At 61.3% G+C, this 20,576-nt stretch overlaps 2 protein-coding genes across 2 annotated transcripts in view; both read right to left on the bottom strand.

Annotated features, from left to right (window-relative positions):
* Positions 1-6,208, bottom strand: DMWD (DM1 locus, WD repeat containing). Its single transcript, XM_066209031.1, has 4 exons — positions 5,825-6,208; positions 4,051-4,236; positions 1,797-2,939; positions 1-263 (listed from the first exon to the last, which is right to left on the bottom strand). The coding sequence occupies exons 1-4, from the start codon at positions 6,191-6,193 to the stop codon at positions 216-218; spliced, it is 1,746 nt and encodes a 581-aa protein (XP_066065128.1). The 5' UTR covers positions 6,194-6,208; the 3' UTR covers positions 1-215.
* A 1,175-nt stretch (positions 6,209-7,383) lies between these two features.
* Positions 7,384-20,576, bottom strand: part of LOC136305717 (symplekin-like) — a 37,435-nt gene continuing 24,242 nt past the window's right edge. Inside the window, exons 17-26 of the mRNA XM_066209029.1 lie at positions 19,422-19,582; positions 17,005-17,113; positions 15,235-15,335; positions 15,028-15,118; positions 14,185-14,286; positions 13,199-13,386; positions 10,757-11,121; positions 10,314-10,391; positions 8,533-8,751; positions 7,384-8,072 (exon numbers count right to left, since the gene is read on the bottom strand). Of these exons, the coding sequence (XP_066065126.1) occupies positions 7,781-8,072; positions 8,533-8,751; positions 10,314-10,391; positions 10,757-11,121; positions 13,199-13,386; positions 14,185-14,286; positions 15,028-15,118; positions 15,235-15,335; positions 17,005-17,113; positions 19,422-19,582 (1,706 nt within the window). The 3' untranslated portion in view covers positions 7,384-7,780. The remainder of the gene's footprint in view (positions 8,073-8,532; positions 8,752-10,313; positions 10,392-10,756; positions 11,122-13,198; positions 13,387-14,184; positions 14,287-15,027; positions 15,119-15,234; positions 15,336-17,004; positions 17,114-19,421; positions 19,583-20,576) is intronic.

The raw sequence follows: 20,576 nt of genomic DNA, 5'->3' as shown, positions 1-20,576 counted from the left end.
TGCCAAAATCCTCTTTAGTATAAATAGAGGGCGGGGGACACGCGCGGCGACACCGCGGGGACAATAAAGTGACCAAGGCACGAGGGGGGGAGGGGAGGGTGGCGGTGCCACCACCTTGGGGACAGAGCGGGGACAGCGCCGGGGGCGGGGCTCAGCAGTACGGGGGTGACACCCAAGGGTGCCACAGGTGACAAAGGAGGTGACGAAGGTGACACCTACACCACGGTGCCGCTCGGGGAGCCGCCGTTCTGCGAGGACAGTCCCTGCGGGGGAGGGAGGGGACACAAATGACGTCATCGCGGTGACACTTCCCCCCCCCACCGTCCGTCCGTCCGTCCGTCCGTCCGTCCGTCCGTCCCGAGGTCCCGCCCCGTCTCCAAAAATCTGCGATTTGTCCCCAAAAAATCCCGTCCCGGACACCCCCGGACTCACGGGGACCCCGGGGACAGACGGGGCTGTCCCGACAGACTATCGCGACATGGTGCTGGTGCTGCCGGGACCCCAAAATCCCCCTGAAATACCCCAAAATCCTCCTAAAAACATCCCCAAATCCCCCTGAAACAGCCTAAATCCCCCCAAATCACCCCCAAATCCTCCTAAAAACATCCCAAAATCCCCCTGAAACACCCCAAAATCCACCAAAATCCCCCTAAAACATCCCAAATCCCCCCAAAACACCCCAAATTCCACCAAAATCGCCCCACATCCGCCAAAATCACCCCAAATCCCCCCTAAAACACCCCAAATCCCCCTAAAATCCCCCCAAATCCCCCTGCCCGTACTCACAGGGACCCCCGGCCGTGCCCAGGTGCAGGTGAGCCCCTGCTCACGATACAAACCTGGAGCTCCTGACACCCCAAATCCCCCCTAAAACACCCCAAAATCCCTCAAAATGCCCCCAAATCCCCTCGGAGACCCCCAAAATCCCCTCGGAGACCCCCAAAATCGCCCCAAAATCCCCCCAAATCCCCCTGCCCGTACTCACAGGGACCCCCGGCCTGGCCCAGGTGCAGATGAGCCCCTCCTGGCAGGGCCGTGACAATACAAATCTGGAGCTCCTGACACCCCAAATCCCCCCAAAATCCCCCAAAATGCCCCCAAATCCCCCCAAAATGCCCCCAAATCCCCTCGGAGACCCCCAAAATCCCCTCTAAGACCTCAGGCCTGGCCCAGGTGCAGATGAGCCCCTGCTCACGATACAAACCTGGAGCTCCTGACACCCCAAATCCCTCCTAAAACACCCCAAAATCCCTCAAAATGCCCCCAAATCCCCTCGGAGACCCCCAAAATCCCCTCGGAGACCCCTGGCCTGGCCCAGGTGCAGATGAGCCCCTGCTCACGATACAAACCTGGAGCTCCTGACACCCCAAATCCCCCCAAAATCCCCCATAATGCCCCCAAATCCCCCAAAATCCCCCCAAAATGCCCCCAAATCCCCTCGGAGACCCCCAAAATCCCCTCTAAGACCTCAGGCCTGGCCCAGGTGCAGATGAGCCCCTGCTCACGATACAAACCTGGAGCTCTTGACACCCCAATTCCCCCCTAAAATGCCCCAAAATGCCCCAAAATGCCCCCAAATCCCCTCGGAGACCCCCAAAATCGCCCCAAAATCCCCCCAAATTCCCCTGCCCGTACTCACAGGGACCCCCGGCCGTGCCCAGGTGCAGATGAGCCCCAGCTCACGATAAAAACCTGGAGCTCTTGACACCCCAATTCCCCCCTAAAATGCCCCAAAATGCCCCCAAAGCCCCTCCGAGACCCCCCAAATCCCCCCAAATCCCCCTGCCCGTACTCACGGGGACCCCCGGCCGTGCCCAGGTGCAGATGAGCCCCTCCTGGCAGGCCGTGACGATGCAATCCTCCAGGAAGAGCAGCACGGTCAGCCTCTCCTGGGCGATCTTCTTGCACACCAGCGGCTCGAGCAGCGGCACCTCGTGCAGCCTCGGGCACAGCGCCGTGCCCAGCGCCTTGGCCATGTCCAAAGACCCCCGAGGAGCCCCTCGGCCGACAGCCCCGGGAGGTTTCTCGGCGTTGCCCGCGCCCCTGCTGATGTTCCCCAGGCTGTGGTAACGTTTGTGCTCCTTCTCCTGCCGGGCTCCTCGCGGCGTCGAGGCGGACGGACGAACGGGGACGCGGGGGGAGATTTGGGGACAGGCTTGGGGACCTCCCGCGGGTTGGGGGAGGCTGTTGGAGCGGGATAAGGAGCGAGGGATGGGCGGGTGAGGGCGAGGAAGAGGAGGGCGAGGCTCCAGCACGTCCTCGGTGAGGTCCCACAAGCAGAACTGCGTGTCCTGCCCGGCCGAGCCGAAGCGGTAAGTGACGCTGGGCGCATCTTCCGAGCTGTCGCCTCCTCCTCCGCCGTCGTCATCGCCGCCACCGTCGTCGTCGTCGTCGTCGTCAGGAGGAGGCGGCGGCGGCGACGAGGCGAAAGGGTCGAAGGCCACGGCGTTGACCCACGATTTGTGCCCGTGACCTCTGGCCACCACCCTGCCCTCGGCGAACGACCACACGGTGACCAGGTCGTCCTCGCCGCCGGTGACCACGTAACGACCGTCGGGACTCCAACAGACGCACAGGAGCCCCCCGAAATAACTCCTCATCATCCCCTGGAGCAACATGGAGGAGAAGTGGAAGACCCTGAGGACTCCGTCCTGACTCACGCACGCCAGCCACCGGCCGTCCGGAGAGAAGGCGAACTCGTTGAGGGGTCCCGAGCCCACCGCCCACTTCATCACCGGGTTCCTGGGCGTCTTGCTCTTGCAGGAGAAGACCCTGAAGCCTTCTCCTTGGGTCACCAGGGTGTACTGGGGGCTGCTGGCCACGCAGGGCTGCGACGAGTCGTACAGGTACAGGTGGCCGCTGGCGTGGGAGGCCAGGAAGAGGCGCTCGGTGGCCGGCAGCCACCGCACCTGCGTCACCTTGGATTGGTCGATCAGGCGCTGCAAAGGTAGGGCGGAGGAACGGGGGGTGAAGGGTTAAAAGAGGGGTGGAGGAGGGTCATGGGGGGGGGAGGGGGGGTTTGGTGGGTTTGTGGGGGGTGAGGAGGGGTGCTTGGTGGTCCCATGGGGTTCTTGGTGGTCCTATGGGAGATCCCAAGGGGTTCCTGGTGGTCCCATGGGGTTCCTGGTGGTCCTATGGGAGATCCCAAGGGGTTCCTGGTGGTCCCATGGGGTTCTTGGTGGTCCTATGGGTGATCCCAAGGGGTTCCTGCTGGTCCCACAGGGTTCCTGAGGGGTTTTGGTGGTCCCACAGGAGATCCCTAAGGGGTTCCTGGTGGTCCCATGAGGTTCCTGAGGGGCTCTGGTGGTCCCATGGGTGATCTCAGGGGGTTCCTGGTGGTCCCAAAGGGTTCCTGGTGGTACCATGGGAGATCCCAAGGGGTTCCTGGTGGTCCCGTGGGGGTTCTTGGTGGTCCTATGGGGTTCCTGAGGGGTTCTGGTGGTCCCATGGGTGATCTCAGGGGGTTCCTGGTGGCCCTGTGGTGGCCCTGGTGGTCCCATGGGAGATCCCAAGGGGTTCCTGGTGGTCCTACGAGGTTCCTAAGGGGTTCTGGTGACCCCATGGGTGATCTCAAGGGGTTCCTAGTGGCCCTGGGAATTCCTGGTTGTCCCAGGGGGCCCCTGGTGGTCCCATAGGAGATCCCAAGGGGTTCCTGGTGACCCTGTGGTGGCCCTGGTGGTCCCATGGGAGATCTCAGGGGGTTCCTGGTGGTCCTGTGAGGTTCCTGAGGGGTTCTGGTGGTCCCACAGGAGATCTCAGAGGGTTCCTGGTGTCTCTGTGGTGGCCCCATGGTGGCCCTGGGGAGTCCTGGTGGTCCCAACAGGATCTTGGTGGTCCCACATGGGATCCCAAGGGGTTCCTGGTGGTCCCAAGGGGTTCCTAGTGGCCCTGTGGTGGCCCTGGGGAGGTCCTGGTGGTCCCATAGGAGATCCCAAGGGGTTCCTAGTGTCCCCATGGGGGAGCCTGGTGGCCCTGTGGTGGCCCTGGTGGTCCCACGGGTGACCCCAGTGGGTTCCTGGCAGCTCTGGGGTGTCCCCCGTGTCCCCTCACCTCCTCGTTGAAGAGCCTCCCGGCGCTGTCCTTCTTGGCCAGGTCCAGGTACTGCACCTGCCCGGCCGAGAAGCCGACCAGCAGCGGCAGCGTCTCGGCGCCCGCCGTGAACTGGTTGAAGTCGTGGCAGGTGGGCTGCGTGCCCTTGTACACCCGCTTGTCGATGGGCCGCTGCAGGTCCAGGGACTGCGGGGACACCGTGGGGACGGCGTGGTCACCGGGGGGGCGGTGGCACTGACACGTCCCCTGGTGTCCCCCAGCTGTGGGCCTCTGCCCGCTCTGGGGCGGTGACGGGGATGACTGGAGGGTCCTGGGGTCGTTGTCACTGTCCCTGGATCATTGTCACCAACCCTGGGGTCACTGTCACCAGCTCTGGGGTCACTGTCACCATCACTGGGGTCACTGTCACCAGCTCTGGGGTCACTGTCACCATCCCTGGGGTCACTGTCACCATCCCTGGGGTCACTGTCACCATCACTGGGGTCACTGTCACCAACCCTGGGGTCACTGTCACCATCCCTGGGGTCACTGTCACCATCACTGGGGTGACTGACACAGACCCTGGGGTCACTGTCACCATCACTGGGGTCACTGTCACCAGCTCTGGGGTCACTGTCACCATCACTGGGGTCACTGTCACCAACCCTGGGGTCACTGTCACCATCACTGGGGTCACTGTCACCGACCCTGGGGTCACTGTCACCAACCCTGGGGTCACTGTCACCAGCCCTGGGGTCACTGTCACCAACCCTGGGGTCACTGTCACCAGCCCTGGGGTCACTGTCACCATCCCTGGGGTCACTGTCACCGACCCTGGGGTCACTGTCACCAGCTCTGGGGTCACTGTCACCATCCCTGGGGTCACTGTCACCAGCCCTGGGGTCACTGTCACCAACCCTGGGGTCACTGTCACCAGCTCTGGGGTCACTGTCACCAGCTCTGGGGTCACTGTCACCATCACTGGGGTCACCTTTTCACCTCATTCCCCCCCAGTTCCCCCCTCAATCCTCCCCGGTTCCCCCCTCAGTTCCCCCCGGTTCTCCCCTCAGTTCCCCCCGGTTCCCCCCTCAGTTCCCCCCGCTTCCCCCCTCAATCCCCCCCGGTTCTCCCCTCAGTCCCCCCCCGCTTCCCCCCTCAATCCTCCCCGCTTTCCCCCTCAGTTCCCCCCGGTTCCCCCCTCAGTTCCCCCCGGTTCTCCCCTCAGTTCCCCCCGGTTCCCCCCTCAATCCTCCCCGCTTTCCCCCTCAGTTCCCCCCGGTTCTCCCCTCAGTTCCCCCCGGTTCCCCCCTCAATCCTCCCCGGTTCTCCCCTCAATCCTCCCCGGTTCTCCCCTCAATCCTCCCCGCTTTCCCCCTCGGTTCCCCCCGGTTCTCCCCTCAGTTCTCCCCGGTTCTCCCCTCAATCCTCCCCGGTTCTCCCCTCAGTTCCCCCCGGTTCTCCCCTCAATCCTCCCCGGTTCTCCCCTCAATCCTCCCCGGTTCTCCCCTCAATCCTCCCCGGTTCTCCCCTCAGTTCCCCCCGGTTCCCCCCCTCAATCCTCCCCGCTTTCCCCCTCAGTTCCCCCCGGTTCTCCCCTCAGTTCTCCCCGGTTCCCCCCTCAGTTCCCCCCGGTTCCCCCCTCAGTTCTCCCCGCTTTCCCCCTCAGTTCCCCCCCGTTCCCCCCTCAATCCTCCCCGGTTCTCCCCTCAGTTCCCCCCCGTTCCCCCCTCAATCCTCCCCGCTTTCCCCCTCAGTTCCCCCCGCTTCTCCTCCCCCGCTTCTCCTCCCCCGTTACCCTCCGGCTCCCGCGTCCTCCAGCTCCGGCCCCTCCGTAGAAATGCAGCTCCCGGCCCAGGTTACAGCACACCCGGCTTCTCTCCGCCGCTCCCCCTCCGGGAGGACTCCGGCTGCGGGCCAACCTCACCACCGAGAGCCGCACCGGCGGCAGCGCCCCGGGGCCCGGCGAGGGGAGCCCGGCCGGGCCGGACCCGGCGGCGGCGGCGGCGGAGGCGGCGGCGGAGGATGAGGAGGAGGCGGCGGCGGCGGGGCCCAACAGGCGGTAGGAACCCTCGCGGGTTCGGAAGCGGCTCTTGAGCTCCGGAGGGGCCGCGGGAGGTTCGGCCGGGCCCGGAGCCGCCGCCGCCGCCGCCGCCGCCGCCGCCATGGCCGCCGGAAGCCGCCTCAGAGGCCGGCGCGAGCGGCCGCCGCCATTGGCGGCGCTGAGTCACCGGGAGCCACGCCCACGATGGAGGAGGGGGGAAAGCCAATCAAGGAGTGAGGAGAGCGGAAAGCCACGCCCACAGAGAGGGAGGGGATGGCCATGTAAGGCATGGCCACGCCCACGAGCGAGGGAAGCCGCGCCCCAAAACATGGAGAGAACGCCCCCCAAATAAGCGGCAGAAGCCGCGCCCCCAAATGAGACCACGCCCCCAGGTGACGCAACCCCGCCCCAAAATTGAGACCACGCCCCAGAGGCCACGCCCACCTATAAAACCCTGCCCCAAAGGCAGCAATGGCACGAACCACGCCCCAGAAACACCGGCGCCACCCCCTAATTTGCATCCTCACACCCCACCCCTTTGGGTTTGCTGTTTTACCACAACATGAGGCCACGCCCCCCTCTCAGGACCCCCCAAAAACCAGCCAGGACCCCCAAAAACTCCTCCCAGATTTTTACTGGACCCTTTCCCAAAGACGTCACCCGTCCGCAGGTGCGTGTCACCTGTCCCCAGGTGTGTCACCTGTCCCCAGGTGTGTCACCTGTCAGGGACCATGCCCCCCAAAACCATCCAGGACCCCCAAAAACTCCTCCCAGATTTTTATTCGACTCCTCCCCAGTGATGTCACCTCTCCCCAGGTGTGTCACCTGTCCCCAGATGTGTGTCACCTGTCCCCAGGTGTGTCACCTGTCCCCAGGTGTGTCACCTGTCAGGGACCATGCCCCCCAAAACCAGCCAGAACCCCCAAAAACTCCTCCCAGATTTTTATTGGACCCCTCCCCAGTGATGTCACCTGTTCCCAGGTGTGTCACCTGTCCCCAGGTGTGTGTCACCTGTCCCCAGGTGTGTCACCTGTCCCCAGGTGTGCCACCTGTCAAGGACCACGCCCCCAAAACCATCCAGGACCCCCAAAAACTCCTCCCAGATTTTTATTCGACCCCTCCCCAGTGATGTCACCTCTCCCCAGGTGTGTCACCTGTCCCCAGGTGTGTGTCACCTGTCCCCAGGTGTGTCACCTGTCCCCAGGTGCGTGTCACCTGTCCCCAGGTGTGCCACCTGTCCCCAGGTGTGTCACCTGTCAGGGACCACGCCCCCAAAACCATCCAGGACCCCCAAAAACTCCTCCCAGATTTTTATTTGACCCCTCCCCAGTGATGTCACCTCTCCCCAGGTGTGTCACCTGTCCCCAGGTGTGTGTCACCTGTCCCCAGGTGTGTCACCTGTCAGGGACCACGCCCCCAAAACCAGCCAGGACCGCCCAGGAACTCCTCCCAGATTTTTATTTGACCCCTCCCCAGTGATGTCACCTGTCCCCAGGTGTCTCACCCATCCCCAGGTGTGTCACCTGTCAGGGATCATGGCCCCAAAACCAGCCAAGAACCCCCAAAAAGTCCTCCCAGATTTTTATTGGACCCCTACCCAGTGATGTCACCTGTCCCCAGGTGTGTCACCTGTCCCCAGGTGTGTCACCTGTCCCCAGATGTGTGTCACCTGTCCCCAGGTGTGTCACCTGTCCCCAGGTGTGCCACCTGTCAAGGACCACGCCCCCAAAACCAGCCAGGACCGCCCAGGAACTCCTCCCACATTTTTATTGGACCCCTCCCCAGTGACGTCACCTGTCCCCAGGTGTGTGTCACCTGTCCCCAGGTGTGTGTCACCTGTCCCCAGGTGTGTCGCTCAGCCCTCGGCCGGCCCGGGGGGCACATCGGGGACCCCCCCCGGGGGCACCTCGGGGCTTTGGGTGCCGGGGGGAGGCGGCTCCGACGAGGGGGGGCTGCCGGGGGGGGCGTCGGGCTGGGGGGGCTCCGTGCCCGGGGGGGGGTCCTGGGGGGGGGGAGGGGACAAAGGGGGGGGCGGGGTTAGAAATGTCCCCACCCCCCCCCCGAAAAAAAACGGGGTACAAAAATGGGGAGGGGTCTCATTTTGGGGGGACAAAACGGGGAGGGGTCTCTCACTTTTTTGGGGGGGGGTCTCTCATTTTTGGGGTGGGGTCTCTCACTTTTGGGGGTCTCTCACTTTTTTGGGGGGTCTCTCATTTTTGGGGTGGGGTCTCTCACTTTTGGGGGTCTCTCATTTTTTGGGGTGGGGTCTCATTTTCGGGGGGTCTCTCATTTTTGGGGGATCTCTCACTTTTTTTTGGGGGTCTCTCATTTTTGGGGGGTCTCTCATTTTCGGGTGGGTCTCTCATTTTTTGGGGGTCTCTCATTTTTTGGGGGTCTCTCACTTTTTTTGGGGATCTCTCATTTTCAGGGGGTCTCTCATTTTCGGGGGGGGTCTCTCTCACCTTGGGGGTCTCCAGGGCGGCGCCGTCGGGTGGGGGGGACGCGTCCCCGCCCCCCCCCGAGCTCTCCTCATCCTCGGCGACGCTGATGAAGATGTTGGGGGGCTCCAGCTCCGAGCCCCCCAAATCCGGGGGGGGCTCCGAGGGGGAGGAGCCTGAGCTGGGAACGCCCCCCTGGCTTTGGGGACCCCCCCGGGACTTGGGGTCCTCCTTGGGCTTCTCCTGGGGACAGGGGGGGGACCCCAAAATTGTCACCTGGGTCCTCACAGGTGAGTGGGGGATCCCCAAATTGTCACCTGGGTCCCCAAATTGTCACCTGGGACCCCCAAATTGTCACCTGGGTCCTCACAGGTGAGTGGGGGATCCCCAAATTGTCACCTGTCCTCTGCCATGTTCCACCTGTCCCCACCCTTGCAGGTGTTCCCACCCCTCCAGGTGTCCCCCTGTCCCCACCCCTCTGGATGTCCCCCTGTCCCCTCCTGTCCCCTGTCCCCACCTCTCCAGGTGTCCCCTGTCCCCTCCTGTCACCCATCCCCTCCCGTGTCCCACCTGTCCCCTGTCCCCACCCCACAGGTGTCTCCACCCCTCCAGGTGTCCGCACCCCTCCAGGTGTCCCCACCCCTCCAGGTGTCCCCACCCCTCCATGTGTCCCCACCTCTGCAGGTGTCCCCACCCCTCCAGGTGTGCCCACCCCTCCAGGTGTCCCCACCCCTCCAGGTGTCCCCACCCCTCCAGGTGTCCCCACCCCTCCAGGTGTGCCCACCTCTGCAGGTGTCCCCACCCCTCCAGGTGTGCCCACCTCTGCAGGTGTCCCCACCCCTCCAGGTGTCCCCACCCCTCCAGGTGTGCCCACCCCTCCAGGTGTCCCCACCCCTCCAGGTGTGCCCACCCCGCAGGTGTCCCCACCCCTCCAGGTGTGCCCACCCCTCCAGGTGTCCCCACCCCTCCAGGTGTGCCCACCCCGCAGGTGTCCCCACCCCTCCAGGTGTGCCCACCCCTCCAGGTGTCCCCACCCCTCCAGGTGTGCCCACCCCTCCAGGTGTCCCAACCCCTCCAGGTGTCCCCACCCCTCCAGGTGTGCCCACCCCTCCAGGTGTGCCCACCCCTCCAGGTGTCCCAACCCCTCCAGGTGTGCCCACCTCTGCAGGTGTCCCCACCCCTCCAGGTGTCCGCACCCCTCCAGGTGTCCCCACCTCTGCAGGTGTCCCCACCCCTCCAGGTGTCCCCACCTCTGCAGGTGTCCCCACCCCTCCAGGTGTCCCCACCCCTCCAGGTGTGCCCACCTCTGCAGGTGTCCCCACCCCTCCAGGTGTCCCCACCCCTCCAGGTGTGCCCACCCCTCCAGGTGTCCCCACCCCTCCAGGTGTGCCCACCCCGCAGGTGTCCCCACCCCTCCAGGTGTGCCCACCCCTCCAGGTGTCCCCACCCCTCCAGGTGTGCCCACCCCGCAGGTGTCCCCACCCCTCCAGGTGTGCCCACCCCTCCAGGTGTCCCAACCCCTCCAGGTGTCCCCACCCCTCCAGGTGTGCCCACCCCTCCAGGTGTGCCCACCCCTCCAGGTGTCCCAACCCCTCCAGGTGTGCCCACCTCTGCAGGTGTCCCCACCCCTCCAGGTGTCCGCACCCCTCCAGGTGTCCCCACCTCTGCAGGTGTCCCCACCCCTCCAGGTGTCCCCACCTCTGCAGGTGTCCCCACCCCTCCAGGTGTGCCCACCCCTCCAGGTGTCTCCACCCCCCCAGGTGTCCCCACCCCGCAGGTGTCCCCACCCCTCCAGGTGTGCCCACCTCTGCAGGTGTCCCCTCGGGCTCGTGGCGGGTGGTGGCCTCCAGGATGGCCATGGTGGACAGCGGGATGTGCGCTTGCTGGGACACCGGGGACACGCGGGGGACACGGTGACACACCTGCGGTGGCACCTGTCCCCGAGGGGGTCACCTGTCCCCTGGGGGAGTCACCTGTCCCCTGGGGTTGTGACATCCCTGGGCAAGTCACCTGTCCCCTGGGGGAGGTCATCTGTCATCAAGGTATGTCCCCTGTCCCCAGGGGGATGTCACCTGTCCCCAAAAGTGTCACCTGGTGAGGTGTGAGGGCTCACACATGGCTCCCGCAGCTCGGGGCACTTGTCACCTGACCTGTCCCCTGTCCACAGGGGGATGTCACCTGTGATGTCACCTGTCCGAGGGCGTGTCCCCCAGCCCCAGGGGATGTCACCTGCCCCCGAAGGTGTCACCTGGTGAGGTGTGAGGGCCCGCACGTGGCTGAGCAGCGGCTCCCGCAGCTCGGGGCACTTGTCACCTGCCCTGTCCCCTGTCCACAGGGGGATGTCACCTGTGATGTCACCTGTCCGAGGGCGTATCCCCCATCCCCTGGGCGTGTCCCCTGTCCCCAGGGGATGTCACCTGTCCCCGAAGGTGTCACCTGGTGAGGTGTGAGGGCCCGCACGTGGCTGAGCAGCGGCTCCCGCAGCTCGGGGCACTTGTCGAAGACGGCGGCCAGCTGGGGCGGCGGCAGCTGCAGAACCACCTGGAACGACTGCGGCTTCGTGCGCTGGCAGCACTTGATGAAGCCCTCCCACACCTTGGGGTACTTCCACACCTGGGGGACACACCTGGGCGTCACTGGGGACACCTGGGGACACCTGGGGACACCTGGAGGGACGGGGGCTTGGTCCTCTGGCAGCACTCGATGAAGCCCTCCCACACCTTGGGGTACTTCCACACCTGGGGGACACACCTGGGCGTCACCTGGGATACACCTAGGTCACCTGGAATCACCTAGAGATCATTGGGGACACCTGGGGACACCTGGGGGTCATTGGGGTCACCTGGGGACACCTGGGGGTCATTGGGGTCACCTGGGGGCCACACCTGGGGGTCATTTGGGTCACCTGTGCCAAAAGCCTCACCTGTCCAGGTGTTCCCAAAGGGTCAAAGGTCACCTGTGCTCACACCTTAACCTGCCCAGGTGTTCCTAAAGGGTCAGAGGTCACCTGTGCTCACACCTTTACCTGTCCAGGTGTTCCCAAAGGGTCAGAGGTCACCTGTGCTCACACCTTTACCTGTCTAGGTGTTCCCAAAGGGTCAGAGGTCACCTGTGCTCACACCTTTACCTGTCCAGGTGTTCCCAAAGGGTCAAAGGTCACCTGTGCCCACAACTTTACCTGTCCAGGTGTCCCCAAAGGGTCAGAGGTCACCTGTGCTCACACCTTTACCTGTCCAGGTGTCCCCAAAGGGTCAGAGGTCACCTGTGCTCACACCTTTACCTGTCCAGGTGTTCCCAAAGGGTCAAAGGTCACCTGTGCTCACACCTTTACCTGCCCAGGTGTTCCCAAAGGGTCAGAGGTCACCTGTGCTCACACCTTTACCTGTCCAGGTGTTCCCAAAGGGTCAGAGGTCACCTGTGCTCACACCTTTACCTGTCCAGGTGTCCCCAAAGGGTCAAAGGTCACCTGTGCTCACACCTTTACCTGTTCAGGTGTTCCCAAAGGGTCAGAGGTCACCTGTGCTCACACCTTTACCTGTCCAGGTGTTCCCAAAGGGTCAGAGGTCACCTGTGCTCACACCTTTACCTGTCCAGGTGTCCCCAAAGGGTCACCTCGGGGTCACCAAGTCCCATATCCCGAATTTTGGGGCGATTTTGGGGAATTTTGGGGGGGATTTGTGAAGGAATTTTTTTGGGAATTTTGGGGTAATTTCCGGGGATTTTTTTTTTTTGCGGGAATTTTGGGGGAAATTTCTGGGAAATTTTGGGGCGAATTTTTGGGGTGAATTTCAGCGGAATTTTTGGGGATTTTGGGGTGAATTTTGGGGGAACTTCAGTGGAATTTTGGGGGGATCTGGGGGTGAATTTCGGGGTAATTTCACTGGAGTCAATTTTTTATTTCCCAGCTGAATTTTGGGGTAATTTCGGTGGAATTTTTGGGGGGCACATTTTGGGGCGATTTTGCGGGGATTTCACGGGGGTTTTGGGGCGAATTTTGGGGGAACTTCAGTGGAATTTTGGGGGGATCTGGGAGTAAATTTCGGGGTAATTTCACTGGAGTCAATTTTTTATTTCCCAGCTGAATTTTGGGGTAATTTCAGTGGAATTTTTGGGGGGCACATTTTGGGGGATTTCACGGGGGTTTTGGGGCGAATTTTGGGGGAACTTCAGTGGAATTTTGGGGGGATCTGGGGGTGAATTTCGGGGTGATTTCACTGGAGTTGATTTTCTTTCTTCAGCTGAATTTTGGGGTAATTTCGGTGGAATTTTTGGGGGGCACATTTTGGGGGGATTTCACGGGGGTTTTGGGGTGAATTTTGGGGGAACTTCAGTGGAATTTTGAGGGGATCTGGGGGTAAATTTCGGGGTAATTTCACTGGAGTCAATTTTTTATTTTCCAGCTGAATTTTGGGGTAATTTCGGTGGAATTTTTGGGGGGCACATTTTGGGGCGATTTTGGGGGGATTTCACGGGGATTTCGGGGTGATTTTTGGGGGAACTTCAGTGGAATTTTGAGGTGATCTGGGGGTGAATTTCGGGGTGATTTCACTGGAGTGGATTTTTTTTTTTTTTTTTTCCTTTTCCAGCTGAATTTTGGGGGTAATTTCAGCGGCATTTTTTTTTTTGGGGGGGGGGGATTTCGGGGTAAATCTTGGGGTGAATTCAGGGGGATCTTGGGGTAATTTTGGACCTGCTTCATGATGAGCCTGGAGAGGATGTTCATGACGAAGCCCCCCAGGCGGGGGTACATGGTCAGGGCCTGGATGACCGTGCGCATCAGCAGCATGGGCAGCGGGCTCTGCTCCATCAGCTGCTGCATCACCACCGCCAGCACCTCCGACGTGTACACGTTCCGCTCGGCGAAACACAGGTTGGTGGCTGCGGGGACACCGAAAGGGACGCTGGGATGGGGCTGGGAGGGATTACGGGGGCGCTGGGAGGGACTGGGAGGGACTGGGAGGGGATTTGGGGGGACTGGGAGGGGATTGGGAGGGACTGGGAGAGACTGGGAGGGAACTGGAAGGGGACTGGGGGGGACTGGGAGGGATTGGGAGGGGACTGGGAGGGATTGGGAGGGTCTGGGAGAGGATTTGGGGGGACTGGGAGGGACTGGGAGGGGATTTGGGGGGACTGGGAGGGACTGGGAGGAACTGGGAGGGAACAGGGAGGGGACTGGGAGGGAACTGGGAGGGGACTGGGAGGGGACTGGGAGGGACTGGGAGGGAACTGGGAGGGGACTGGGGGGGACTGGGAGGGAACTGGGAGGGAACTGGGGGGGACTGGGAGGGAACTGGGAGGGACTGGGAGGGAACAGGGAGGGGACTGGGGGGGACTGGGAGGGAACTGGGAGGGGACTGGGAGGGAACTGGAAAGGGACTGGGGGGACTGGGGGGGACTGGGAGGGGATTTGGGGGGACTGGGGGGGACTGGGAGGGACTGGGAGGGACTGGAGTCCATGGACAGGTGTCCCTGTCACCCCCCAGGTGTCCCCTGGGTGTCCCCACCTTTGCTGACGGATTTCATGTCACACTTGGAGCAGTCGATGAACAAAGGTCCCGTGTCCCCATCGTGTCACGTGTCCCCATCATGTCACATGTCCCTGTCACCCCCTGGGTGTCCCTGTCACCCCCCGGGTGTCCCCTGGGTGTCCCCCGGGTGTCCCCCGGGTGTCCCCACCTTTGATGATGGATTTCATGTCACACTTGGAGGAGTCGATGTTGTGCAGGGCGATCAGCAGCTCCCCGGGGTTCAGCGGGGACACGGCCGAGGCGCCGTCACCTGCGGGGACACCGGGGGGGGGGGGACAGGGGACATCAGGGGTGACAGGGACACTGGGGGTGACAGGGCCAGGGGCCAGGGGTGGGGACACACCCCGGGGTGGCCCTGGGGTCACCCTGTCCTTCCACAGCCCCTGCTGGCACGGCAGTGTCCCCAACCCCTGGGCTGTCCCCACGTCCTCGATCTGTCCCCATGACCCCAGGATGTCCCCATGACCCCAGTCTGCCCCCAACTGTCCCCAGGGCTGTCCCCACGTCCCCAATCTGTCCCCATGTCCCCAGGATGTCCCCAGACTGTCCCCAGGCTGTCCCCAGACTGTCCCCAGGCTGTCCCCAGGGCTGTCCCCATGTCCCCTCACCGTGCTGTGTCCCCAGCAGCCGGTTGAACTCCTCCTTCCCCACTGTCCCCACATCCCCAATCTGTCCCCATGTCCCCAGGCTGTCCCCAGGCTGTCCCCAGACTGTCCCCAGGGCTGTCCCTTGTCCCCTCACCGTGCTGGGTCCCCAGCAGCCGGTTGAACTCCTCCTTCCCCACTGTCCCCATGTCCCCAGGCTGTCCCCAGACTGTCCCCAGACTGTCCCCAGGGCTGTCCCTTGTCCCCTCACCGTGCTGGGTCCCCAGCAGCCGGTTGAACACCTCCTTCCCCACTGTCCCCATGTCCCCAGGCTGTCCCCAGACTGTCCCCAGGCTGTCCCCAGGCTGTCCCCAGACTGTCCCCAGGGCTGTCCCTTGTCCCCTCACCGTGCTGGGTCCCCAGCAGCCGGTTGAACACCTCCTTGACCACGATGGGGTTGAGCTTGATGAGCTTGGGCAGCGCCTGGATCACCTCCTTCTGCAGCACAACCCGTCCCGGGGACGCTCAGGCAACACCAGGTGACACCCGGGTGACACCGGGTGACGCTGGGGACGCCAGGGGACACCAGGGGAGGGGACAGGGGCCAGCCTGACCTTCTCCAGGCCGTTGAGGACGGGGATGAGGAAGCGGACGTCGGGCAGGCGCTTGTGGTAGAGGTCGCGGACGCGCTTCACCAGCTCCGGGGACGGCGGCACTGCGGGGACACGGGTGTCACTGTCACCTGGCGTCATCCCCCAGTGAGGGGACACGGGTGTCACTGTCACTGTCATTGTCACCTGGTGACACCTGGTGTCATCCCCCAGTGAGGGGACACGGGTGTCAGTGTCACTGTCATGGTCACCTGGTGACACTTGGTGTCATCCCCCAGCGAGGGGACACGGGTGTCATTGTCACCTGGCGTCATCCCCCAGTGAGGGGACACGGGTGTCACTGTCACTGTCATGGTCACCTGGTGACACCTGGTGTCATCCCCCGTGAGGGGACACAGGTGTCACTGTCACCTGGCGTCATCCCCCAGTGAGGGGACACGGGTGTCACTGTCACTGTCATGGTCACCTGGTGACACCTGGTGTCATCCCCCAGCGAGGGGACACGGGTGTCATTGTCACCTGGCGTCATCCCCCAGTTAGGGGACACAGGTGTCATTGTCACTGTCACCTGGTGGCACCTGGTGTCATCCCCCGTGAGGGGACACAGGTGTCATTGTCACCTGGTGTCATCCCCCAGTGAGGGGACACGGGTGTCATTGTCACCTGGTGTCATCCCCCATGAAGGGACACGGGTGTCACTGTCACTGTCATTGTCACCTGGTGGCACCTGGTGTCATCCCCCAGCGAGGGGACACGGGTGTCACTGTCACCTGGCGTCATCCCCCAGCGAGGGGACACGGGTGTCACTGTCACTGTCATTGTCACCTGGTGACACCTGGTGTCATCCCCCAGCGAGGGGACATGGGTGTCATTGTCACCTGGCGTCATCCCCCAGTGAGGGGACACGGGTGTCATTGTCACTGTCATTGTCACCTGGTGACACCTGGTGTCATCCCCCAGTGAGGGGACACGGGTGTCACTGTCACTGTCATGGTCACCTGGTGACACTTGGTGTCATCCCCCAGCGAGGGGACACGGGTGTCATTGTCACCTGGCGTCATCCCCCAGTGAGGGGACATGGGTGTCACTGTCACTGTCATGGTCACCTGGTGACACCTGGTGTCATCCCCCAGCGAGGGGACACGGGTGTCGTTGTCACTTGGTGACACCTGGTGTCATCCCCAGTGAAGGGACACAGGTGTCATTGTCACTGTCACCTGGTGGCACCTGGTGTCATCCCCCAGTGAGGGGACACGGGTGTCATTGTCACCTGGTGTCATCCCCCATGAAGGGACATGGGTGTCACTGTCACTGTCATTGTCACCTGGTGGCACCTGGTGTCATCCCGTGGCAAGGGGACACGGGTGTCACTGTCACCTGGTGTAATCCCCAGTGAGGGGACATGGGTGTCATTGTCACCTGGTATCGATCCCCCGTGAGGGGAGATCACTGTCACCTTTGCCACTGTCACCAGGAGGGCACAGGGCTGTCACTGTCACCTTTGTCACCGCCGGGAGGGGACAGGGCTGTCACTGTCACCAGGAGGGCACAGGGCTGTCACCGTCACCTTTGTCACCGCCGGGAGGGCACATTGGTGTCACTGTCACCTTTGTCACTGTCACCTTTGTCAGGAGGGCTCAGAGGTGTCACTGTCACCTTTGTCACTGTCACCCGGAGGGCACAGGGGTGTCACCGTCACCTTTGTCACCGCCGGGAGGGGACATTGGTGTCACCGTCACCTTTGTCACCGCCGGGAGGGGACAGGGCTGTCACCTTTGTCGGTCAGGCTGTGCAGGCAGCGCGTCACCAGCGTCTCGGCGCCCTTGGGACAGTTCTCCACCAGCAGCAGCAGCTCCGGGGAGTTCATCCCCATCCCGCGGATCTGGACAAAAACGGGAGAAAATTCCCAAATTTCAGTCGGGAATTTCACCAAAATCTGATTTTTTTACACCCAAACGAGGCCTCCCCAGACGTCCCCAGTGTCCCCAACTGTCCCCAACTGTCCCCAGAAGATCCCAAATGTCCCCGAATGTCACTGAACCACCTGCTCAATGACCGCCACGATGGCGACACCCAACTGCCCCAATTAACCGACCCCACTAATTGATAACGGGGACATGAAAAGTGACTTCCAACGGCGCCAACGGACGTCCCCAGTGTCCCCAACTGTCCCCAGATGTCCCCAGATGATCCCAAATGTCCCCAAATGTCCCTCGCCAGCTGTTCAACGACCTCCATGATGGCGACACCCAACTGCCCCAAACCTTTCCCAATTAACCGACCCCACTAATTGATAACGGGCACATGAAAAGTGACTTCCAACGGCGCCAATGGACGTCCCCAGTGTCCCCAACTGTCCCCAGATGTCCCCAGATGATCCCAAATGTCCCCGAATGTCACTGAACCACCTGCTCAATGACCTCCAGGATGGCGACACCCAACTGCCCCAAACCTTTCCCAATTAACCGACCCCACTAATTGATGACGGGGACATGAAGGGCGATTCCCCACGGTGCCAACGGACGTCCCCAGTGTCCCCAACTGTCCCCGGATGATCCCAAATGTCCCCGAATGTCACTGAACCACCTGCTCAACGACCTCCAGGATGGTGACACCCAACTGCCCCAATTAACCGACCCCATTAATTGATAACGGGGACATGAAAAGTGACTTCCAACGGCGCCAACGGACGTCCCCAGTGTCCCCAACTGTCCCCAGATGTCCCCAGATGATCCCAAATGTCCCCAAATGTCCCTCGCCAGCTGTTCAACGACCTCCATGATGGTGACACCCAACTGCCCCAAACCTTCCCCAATTAACCGACCCCACTAATTGATAACGGGGACATGAAAAGTGACTTCCAACGGCGCCAACGGACGTCCCCAGTGTCCCCAACTGTCCCCAGATGTCCCCAGATGATCCCAAATGTCCCCAAATGTCCCTCGCCAGCTGTTCAACGACCTCCATGATGGCGACACCCAACTGCCCCAAACCTTTCCCAATTAACCGACCCCACTAATTGATAACGGGGACATGAAAAGTGACTTCCAACGGCGCCAATGGACGTCCCCAGTGTCCCCAACTGTCCCCAGATGTCCCCAGATGATCCCAAATGTCCCCGAATGTCACTGAACCACCTGCTCAATGACCTCCAGGATGGCGACACCCAACTGCCCCAAACCTTTCCCAATTAACCGACCCCACTAATTGATGACGGGGACATGAAGGGCGATTCCCCACGGTGCCAACGGACGTCCCCAGTGTCCCCAACTGTCCCCGGATGATCCCAAATGTCCCCGAATGTCACTGAACCACCTGCTCAACGACCTCCATGATGGTGACACCCAACTGCCCCAAACCTTCCCCAATTAACCGACCCCACTAATTGATAACGGGGACATGAAGGGCGATTCCCCACGGCGCCAACGGACGTCCCCAGTGTCCCCAACTGTCCCCAACTGTCCCCAGATGATCCCAAATGTCCCCGAATGTCATTGAACCACCTGCTCAATGACCTCCAGGATGGCGACACCCAACTGCCCCAATTAACCGACCCCACTAATTGATGACGGGGACATGAAAAGTGACATCCAACGGCGCCAACGGACGTCCCCAGTGTCCCCAACTGTCCCCAAATGTCTCCAATGACGCCAAATGTCCCCGAATGTCATTGAACCACCTGCTCAATGACCTCCAGGATGGTGACACCCAACTGCCCCAAACCTTCCCCAATTAACCGACCCCACTAATTGATGACGGGCACATGAAAAGTGACTTCCAACGGCGCCAACGGACGTCCCCAGTGTCCCCAACTGTCCCCAACTGTCCCCAGATGATCTCAATGTCCCCAAATGTCCCTCGCCAGCTGTTCAACGACCTCCATGATGGTGACACCCAACTGCCCCAAACCTTCCCCAATTAACCGACCCCACTAATTGATAACGGGGACATGAAAAGTGACTTCCAACGGTGCCAACGGACGTCCCCAGTGTCCCCAACTGTCCCCAACTGTCCCCAGAAGATCCCAAATGTCCCCGAATGTCACTGAACCACCTGCTCAATGACCGCCACGATGGTGACACCCAACTGCCCCAATTAACCGACCCCATTAATTGATGACGGGGACATGAAAAGTGACTTCCAACGGCGCCAACGGACGTCCCCAGTGTCCCCAACCGTCCCCAACTCACGGGCTGCTCGATGACGCGCAGCACCGTGCGCTTGATGTCGGCGATGGCCTCGGTGTAGACGGAGGCCAGCTCGTGGATCAGCTTGTGGTTGTGGGGCAGCAGGGCCAGGTAGAGGTACAGGCACTGCTTGATGGTCTCCTCCGTCCAGGGAGCCGCCACCTCTGGGGACGGCAAAGGTGACACAGAACGGGGTGAGAACGAGGAAAAACGGGGTGAGAACGAGGAAAAACGGGGTGAGAACGAGGAAAAACGGGGAGAAAATGAGAAAAAACGGGGTGAAAATGAGAAAAAACGGGGTGAAAATGAGAAAAAATGGGGTGAGAATGAGGAAAAACGGGGTGAGAATGAGGAAAAATGGGGAGAGAATGAGGAAAAACGGGGAGATAATGAGAAAAAACAGGGTGAAAATGAGAAAAAATGGGGTGAGAACGAGGAAAAACGGGGTGAGAATGAGGAAAAACGGGGTGAGAATGAGGAAAAACGGGGTGAGAATGAGGAAAAACGGGGTGAGAATGAGGAAAAACGGGGTGAGAACGAGGAAAAATGGGGTGAGAATGAGGAAAAATGGGGAGAGAACGAGGAAAAACGGGGAGAAAATGAGAAAAAACAGGGTGAAAATGAGAAAAAATGGGGTGAGAACGAGGAAAAACGGGGTGAGAATGAGGAAAAACGGGGTGAAAATGAGAAAAAACGGGGTGAGAACGAGGAAAAACGGGGTGAAAATGAGAAAAAACGGGGTGAAAATGAGGAAAAACGGGGTGAAAATGAGAAAAAATGGGGTGAAAATGAGAAAAAACGGGGTGAGAATGAGGAAAAACGGGGAGATAATGAGAAAAAACGGGGTGAGAATGAGGAAAAATGGGGTGAGAATGAGGAAAAATGGGGTGAGAATGAGGAAAAATGGGGAGAGAACGAGGAAAAACGGGGTGAGAATGAGGAAAAACGGGGAGAAAATGAGAAAAAATGGGGTGAGAATGAGGAAAAACGGGGAGAGAATGAGAAAAAACGGGGTGAGAACGAGGAAAAATGGGGAGAGAACGGGAAAAATGGGGTGAAAACGAGGAAAAATGGGGTGAGAACGAGGAAAAACGGGGTGAAAAAAATAAAAAACAGTGAAAATAAGAGAAAAATGGACTGGCAACGACCTGGTTAAGG

This window comes from Chamaea fasciata, unplaced genomic scaffold (assembly GCF_029207755.1).
Source record: "Chamaea fasciata isolate MVZ Bird 193981 ecotype frontalis unplaced genomic scaffold, bChaFas1.0.hap1 SCAF_600, whole genome shotgun sequence".
NCBI lineage: Eukaryota > Metazoa > Chordata > Aves > Passeriformes > Sylviidae > Chamaea > Chamaea fasciata.
This window is presented reverse-complemented; position numbering and strand designations above follow the sequence as displayed.

Coding starts and splice junctions, on each gene's coding strand:
- DMWD (XM_066209031.1), bottom strand. CDS start 6,193: ATGGCGGCGGCGGCGGCGGCGGCGGCGGCGGCTCCGGGCCCGGCCGAA. Junction 2,940..4,050: donor GGAGGCTCTTCAACGAGGAG/GTGAGGGGACAC, acceptor CTACCTTTGCAG/CGCCTGATCGACCAATCCAA. Junction 264..1,796: donor GGGCACGGCCGGGGGTCCCC/GTGAGTACGGGC, acceptor CCTCCCCCGCAG/GGACTGTCCTCGCAGAACGG.